The sequence below is a fragment of the Orycteropus afer genome, unplaced genomic scaffold (genome assembly GCF_000298275.1).
Source record: "Orycteropus afer afer isolate SDZICR_OR568_19922 unplaced genomic scaffold, OryAfe1.0 scaffold00101, whole genome shotgun sequence".
NCBI lineage: Eukaryota > Metazoa > Chordata > Mammalia > Tubulidentata > Orycteropodidae > Orycteropus > Orycteropus afer.
This window is the reverse complement of record NW_006921688.1, coordinates 4,572,807-4,579,802: the sequence shown is the minus strand read 5'-3', so window position 1 is coordinate 4,579,802 and position 6,996 is coordinate 4,572,807. Positions and strand designations below refer to the sequence as shown.

The 6,996-nt window shown below is 38.9% G+C and overlaps 1 protein-coding gene across 1 annotated transcript in view; it reads left to right on the top strand.

Moving 5' to 3' along the window:
* Nucleotides 1-224: 224 nt before the first annotated feature.
* Nucleotides 225-6,996, top strand: part of PPIL4 (peptidylprolyl isomerase like 4) — a 57,842-nt gene continuing 51,070 nt past the window's right edge. The window contains exons 1-6 of the mRNA XM_007943202.2: nt 225-294; nt 4,313-4,380; nt 4,468-4,532; nt 4,796-4,913; nt 5,759-5,901; nt 6,417-6,513. Coding sequence (XP_007941393.1) covers nt 225-294; nt 4,313-4,380; nt 4,468-4,532; nt 4,796-4,913; nt 5,759-5,901; nt 6,417-6,513 — 561 coding nt within the window. The remainder of the gene's footprint in view (nt 295-4,312; nt 4,381-4,467; nt 4,533-4,795; nt 4,914-5,758; nt 5,902-6,416; nt 6,514-6,996) is intronic.

Below are 6,996 nucleotides of genomic sequence, written 5' to 3'. Positions count from 1 at the left end.
ATTTTCAAAAAGGACCGCGCCGGGGGCGAGCCCACGGGCAGCTTCACGTCAGCACCGTGTTGCAAAACGGCTGCTACCAGCCAACCTCCAAAAGCAGCCGGAAGGGATGCTGTCGCTGGAGGGATGACGAAAAAAGCCGTCGCGCCGAGGGTGACGTACAGCGTAAACGTCGACGGCTGCGGCTGTCACTCCCAGGGGCTTGTTGCAGAGGAGGAGCTGGCGCCATGGCGGTTCTGTTAGAGACCACTTTGGGCGACGTCGTCATCGACTTGTACACCGAGGAGCGGCCGCGCGGTGAGGCCTGGGTCCTGCTCTCCTGTCGCCGGATTCCCCATCTCGCTTCACTTTCCCTTCTTTTCCCCAGGCGACTTTTACGAGCTTCTAATCTTTTAGTGCTTGTCACGGGGCTGATTCACAATCGAGCCTTGCTTAGAAAGTTTTTGTGAGGAGGATTTTTTTCGGCTTTAGCACCTCTTCTTCTCTTTTTGTGTGGGTCAGACTGGTGGCGGAAGCTTGTGGTCTCCTTTGGAGACGTGTGTGTATGTATGGGTGAGAGTAAGGGAGAGAATATACCCCAAATGCAGTTTATATATACAACACAGATCGTTTGTGTGGCGTTACGAATATTACTTGGTGTGTAATCAGTTAAATGTTGATGAAAAGCAGATAGTCTGTGACTGGAGCAGTGAGTGGGTATACCAGCCGCGCGAGAGGAACGTTTTGTGCAGAGGTTTACAGACTGGAGCCAACATTCATTGACCGCGTACTCTGCAGGACACACTGTTCCAAGTTTTGGCACAAGCGGTTTGTGCTCGAGGGTTTAATTTTTCCTTGGGGATAATAGGCGCGGGAGCCCATTTAACTTTGTATTGTAGTGGAAAGATAAGTGCATCGCCATGGAAACCAGAGGAGGGAGTAATTTCTGGTTGGCTTGGGGAGAAGAGCAAGCTAGGAATGCTGAGCGCTTGAATTAACTCATTCAAAGATGAGTGGCAACGAGAGTTTTCTAAGCATTTGCTTGGTATTTTCTGGAAACAGCAAGTAGTTTGGCATGCTAGAGGGAATGGTAAGTGAAGTCGAATAAGAGCAGACTGCGAATCCCGTCAAATAACGTAAGGCCAGATTTCGAGTGCCATGCTAATTAATGACCAGAGCCACGGAGAGTTCTTTGTTTTGTTTTTTAAATTGTGTGTGTGTGCGTGTGTGTGTGTATATATATATATGTATATATGTATATGTGTGTGTGTGTATATATATATATATATACATATATATATATATATATATACACATATATATAGGAGCTCTGGTGGTGTAGTACCTAAGGCATTTGACTGCTAACCAGAAGGCTGGCGGTTCAAACCCACCAGCCACTCTCCGGAAGGAAGGTTGGACAGTCTACCTCGGTAGTGATACTGCCTCGGAAACCCAGGGAGGGGCCGATATGGGTCGGTTCCGACTCAAAGGCAGTGAGTTTTTTTTTTTTTTTTTTGGTATATATATGTATGTATGAAACATTTGTCATTTTAACATTTTTTACCTGTGCAGTTCAGTAACATTAGTTATGTTCATGACGCTGTGGCTCCTTCAGCACTGTTTCCACATTTTTCTGTTGCCCTTAATGGAAGCCCAGTGAAGGTTTTAAAGCAGGATTGAGGCAGGGAAAACTTGTTTCAGGATGATAACAGGCAGCTGTTTAGAGAATGTATCAAATTAGGAAGAAACTAGAGACCAGGAGAGTTTACTGTATTTTCATAAATGATGTACACACACATATAACGTGCACACCCACTGCCATCGAGTTGATTCCGACCCATAGCGACCCCTCTAGGGTTTCCAGAGCTGTAAATCTTTATAGAAGTAGATGCCTTGTCTTCCTTCTGAAGAGCAGCACATGGCTTTGAACCACTGACCTTCTGGTTAGCAGCAATTGCCTTACCCCCTGCCTCATCAGAGCTCCTTATAACATGCATAGTGCCTAGAAAACTAAACTATAAGGGGGTTGTGCAGTTTAAACCATATAAAGTGAGCGTTATTTGTGTGCATAAAAATAATAGTGATTCCAATCAGATTCCTGTTCCCCTGGGAGGCAGAGTTTATCAAAGAAGGTAAAACAAGCTACAATACTGTAAATAAGTGCCTCCTGCCATACTGTGGGAGCTCTGGTGGCATAGTACCTAAGGCTGGCGGTTCAAACCCACCAGCCACTCCCTGGAAGGAAGGTTGGGCAATCTATGCCGTAGCAATACCACCTTGGAAACCCAAGGAGGGGTCACTATGAGTCGGATCCAACTCCATGGCAGTGGTTGCGTTGTGTTTTGCTATACTATACTTTCTCTTGGGAGCTCTGGTAGCATAGTGGCTAAGACACTTGCCTGCTAACCAGACGGCTGGCGGTTCAAACCCACCAGCCACTCCTCGGAAGGAAGGTTGGGCAATCCTACTTCCGTAGTGATACTGCCTCGGAAACCCAAGGAGGGGTCGCTATGAGTCGAGTTTGACTCGATGGCACATAACAACATAACAACAAATACTTTCTCTTACACTCAACTATCCCTTACAAACTATGTATTCTCCCGCATGTCCATGCCTTTCTCATACTGTTGCCTCTACTCCATATGTCTCTCCACTCTTGTCCTTCTGGTGAACACTTGATCAGATTTCAGATCAAGCATGACCTCTTTTATGAAGCTCCCCTGGTCCTAAGCAGAGTTAGATCCTATTCCTTCTGTTCTATCTCAGGTCTTTTTGTGTCACATGTGAATGTTTTATAATAACATTTACCTATTTCCCTGCAATTAATTTTCAAGTCTTGTCTCCTTTTAAAATGTGACTGACTTCAAGAGAGCTTACCTTGCTTACTGGGTACTCTGTCCCTGTCAGGGACTGTACATTTGAAAAGAAGCTGTGATTCTGTAGGAAGGTTCTGTGGGATTGGGAGAGTCAGATGCCAGCCATATCTAGAAGCAGAATCTTTGATGTGAAAAAACATGTAACTGTTCACTATAGATTAGTAGATAAGCACAGGTAAGCCAGTGCTTGCTGTTTGTGTTCATGTGTAAGTACTCAGCTTTAGTGTAAGGTCATGAGGGCAGGGACTGCCTCATATGGCTTACTGTATTGTTTCTATCTTAGTGCCTTGAGAACTTGTTAAGCATTCTCTCCCCAAGTAGACTATGAACTTGAGAGCAGGGTCTATGGTTTAATGACATCTGTGACAGTAATGCCAGACATGCAAAAGGTGCTCAGAAAATGTGTATTGGTTAAACCGTTGAATTGATATGAGAAAAATGGTACATGATAAATGTATGGGTATTTGTGGAGGGCTCATTAGTCATTGCCTTTTAAAAAATTGATCCACAGAATGTTTCATTTTCTCTAATTAATGAAACATGCACCCATTGTAACATGCTCTGCTAGCTCTTTTCCCATCACAGTACAGGCATACCTCAGAAATAGTGCAGGTTTGGTTCCAAACCGCTGCATAAAGTGGGTGCAGTAGAACGAGTCACACAAATTTATTTCTCATTATGTATAAAAGTTGTGTTTATCCTATACTGTAGTCTATTAAGCGTACAATAGTATTATGAAAAGATTTGAAATATTGTATGAATTACCAGAATGTGGCACAGACATGAAGTGAGCACATGCTGTTAGAAAAATGGCACTGATAGACTCACTTAATGCAGGGATGCTACAGATGTTCAGTTTGTAAAAAGGGCAGTGTCACTCCTTGGAGAGATCAGTCATGGGAGAAAGAAGGTCTGCTTATGCACAGACAGACAGCTCAGGGGGCTGGAATGCATGGAGGGATGGACACAGAGAAGAGGGAACTATTGGGAGGAAGTGGAAGAGGGGAGCTGTTGCATTGGGGTAAATTGTAGTCAATGTCATGAGAAAAAGTATATGTGAACTGCTGTATGGAGAGTGAATTTGCTCTGTAAATTTTCACCCAAATCGCAATTAAAAAAAAAAAAAGGGCATTATCTGCAAAGTGCAGTAAAACAAAGTATACGGATATCCTTTTTAATTGTTATTTTTCTCTCACAAAATCAGTGTGTCAGTAAATGATTGCTTATTGTAACTATGGATTTCCTGCATTACCTCAGTGCCGAAGAAATGCTAAGAGAAAGATCGTTTAAAATATGTTGCTTCTTTCTAGGCTTACTATCTTTTTTAAAATGGCCTTGGATATTGGATCTTTTTTTGTTTTATGCTAATTTAGAAATTAAATCATAGTAGCTTTGCTTTTACTTGCTTAAAAATTTATATGTGGACTACTATGGTAAATTTAATATTTAATTTTTTTCAGCCTGCTTGAATTTCCTGAAGTTGTGCAAAATAAAATATTACAATTATTGCCTTATTCACAATGTACAGGTGAGTTGTGGATATTAGTTAATGTCCTTTGTTATTTAGACCATCTAGTGTACTTTGTGAATTAACAAAATATCCTGTGTGTTATAGAGGGATTTTATTATACAAACTGGTGATCCTACGGGGACTGGCCGTGGAGGAGAGTCTGTTTTTGGGTGAGTTCTTTTATTTTAAAAAAAGTAAAAGTAGAATTGCCTCTTACAGTGTTAACTAGCATGCTTCAATCTACATTTTAATATATGGTTCAAATATAGGCTCTTTTTCCAAGTTTCCTAAATGTGTACCTCAAAAAAGAGGAGTATTTGGAATTGTAGTGACATTCCTCTAAAGAGCTATCTGGTAACCTTATATGTTACTCATACTTCTGTATTACATTATGAGGGTACTTATATTATAACTTTATTACATATATTTTCAGTCAACTGTATGGTGATCAAGCAAGCTTTTTTGAGGCAGAGAAAGTACCAAGAATTAAACACAAGAAGAAAGGCACCGTGTCCATGGTGAACAATGGCAGTGATCAGCACGGATCTCAGGTTGGGAAATGGTTGACAAGATGAGTTTTACTTTAAAATAAAACACTAGAAGGACCCACAAAATTATCTTGTTAAACTATTCAGTGAGGAGAGTATTTCAAACATATTTGTTAGAAGAAAGAATTGCATTGTTTTTCATATTAAAAAAAAATTTGTATTTTTATGTTGTTTCAAATGTAATGCATATCCATTGTAAGGAATTTAGAAAATACAGAAAAGTGTAAAGAAGAAAATAGTATTTCTCACAACTCCATCACCCAGAGATCATCACTGTTCACATTGTGGCCTCTTTCCTTTCAGTATTTGTTACAGATTTTATAAGAGGTTATGTTGAGCACATTTCGTTGATTGTTTTGCTTAATCCTCACAACAACCCCATTAGTGTAAGTTCTTTTGTTTTCCAGTTTAGATGTAAAGAGACTGACTTTGATTTGTCCAAGTATTTTGAGCAATCAGTGGAACATCCATGTATATGCTGATTTTTATACTTAAACTTTTGTACTTTTAGTACTAGTAGCATGTGTAAGGAGCTCTGGTAGCATAGTTCCTAAAGCACTTGACTGCTAACCAGAAGGCTGGCGGTTCAAACCCACCAGCCACTCCTCGGAAGGAAGATGGGGCAATCTACTTCCGTAGTGATACTGCCTTGGAAACCCAAGGAGGGGTCGCTATGAGTCGGGTCTGACTGGATGGCACATAACAACAAAGTAGCAAGTGTATAAGAGAATATGCAGTTAACGCACAGTCTTTTGTGAATTTTTTGTTAGTCTGTAACTGATTTCATGTATGAGATGTATATATACAAATGATATGTATATGTATATTTTATATGTTTTTCTATATAGTTTCTTATTACTACAGGAGAGAATCTAGATTACCTTGATGGTGTTCATACAGTGTTTGGTGAGGTAACAGAAGGCATGGACATAATTAAGAAAATTAATGAGACCTTTGTTGATAAGGACTTTGTACCTTACCAAGATATCAGGTATGATTAAAATTCACTATCTGAAGGTATTGGAGTATATTACTTCTCTGGTGTTTGACATTATAATGATGATAGCATGCATAAAACTGTTTTTTTTTTTTTTTTTTGGTAATTCTAAACATGAATTAATGCAAAACTGTAAAATAGATTTAATACCTTTTGTATTTTCACACTTGTACTGTAATTATTTATAATTGCTTATTTTGGGTGGAATTATTAATTCCTTTTTAGTTTTTAAAAATGGGGATTATTAGAAATAGGGCAAAAGTACTCAGATTTAGACATTTACATTACTTTATATCAGAATAATGCAGAGTAATAAATATCAAGCAATGAACTGAAAAATCATAACACTAAAAAACTGTAACACTAGTAATATCCTTGTACGATAAAATTTAAGAGCTTATGGTTCTTTTTGTCATTAGAGATACTTAAGACACTTATTATAATCTTCATAAAAATAAAGATTCTGAAATAATGAAAATGTAACATTTGATTTGGATTTATTTTATAAGGATAAATCATACCGTGATTTTAGATGATCCATTTGATGATCCTCCTGATTTATTAATTCCTGATCGATCACCCGAACCCACAAGGGAACAACTAGATGTAAGTAGAACCCTCTTGTGATTGAATATAATACATATTAATACTTTGCATGGGTTTAGCTTTTTAGTCTATTAAAACTTACATCTTAAGAATTATTATCTTACTTGATTGATTAAACTAGAAAAAATTGGGAGTTTTTTTTTTTTTAATCTCATCTGTAGAGATACTCAGTGTTTCTTGCTGTCTTTTCACTTCCCTGATTATCCTTCTTAAGTTTCCACTCCACTGGAGCAGCCTGAGCGCTGGAAGTTTACATGAACACATTGGAGAAATTGTTTTTCTTATCTTCTAACTCCAGTTAGGAGTGTAGTTTCAAGGTTGAATTGAACTGTTCTCTTGTTGGGGAGTTTTTAATGGGAGATAATTTTTTTTTTTTTTTTTTTTAACTTGTGATTTGGGTAAAAGTTTACAGAGCAAATTCACTTTCCATAGGAGCTCTGGTAGCATAGTGGCTAAGACACTTGCCTGCTAACCAGAAGGCTG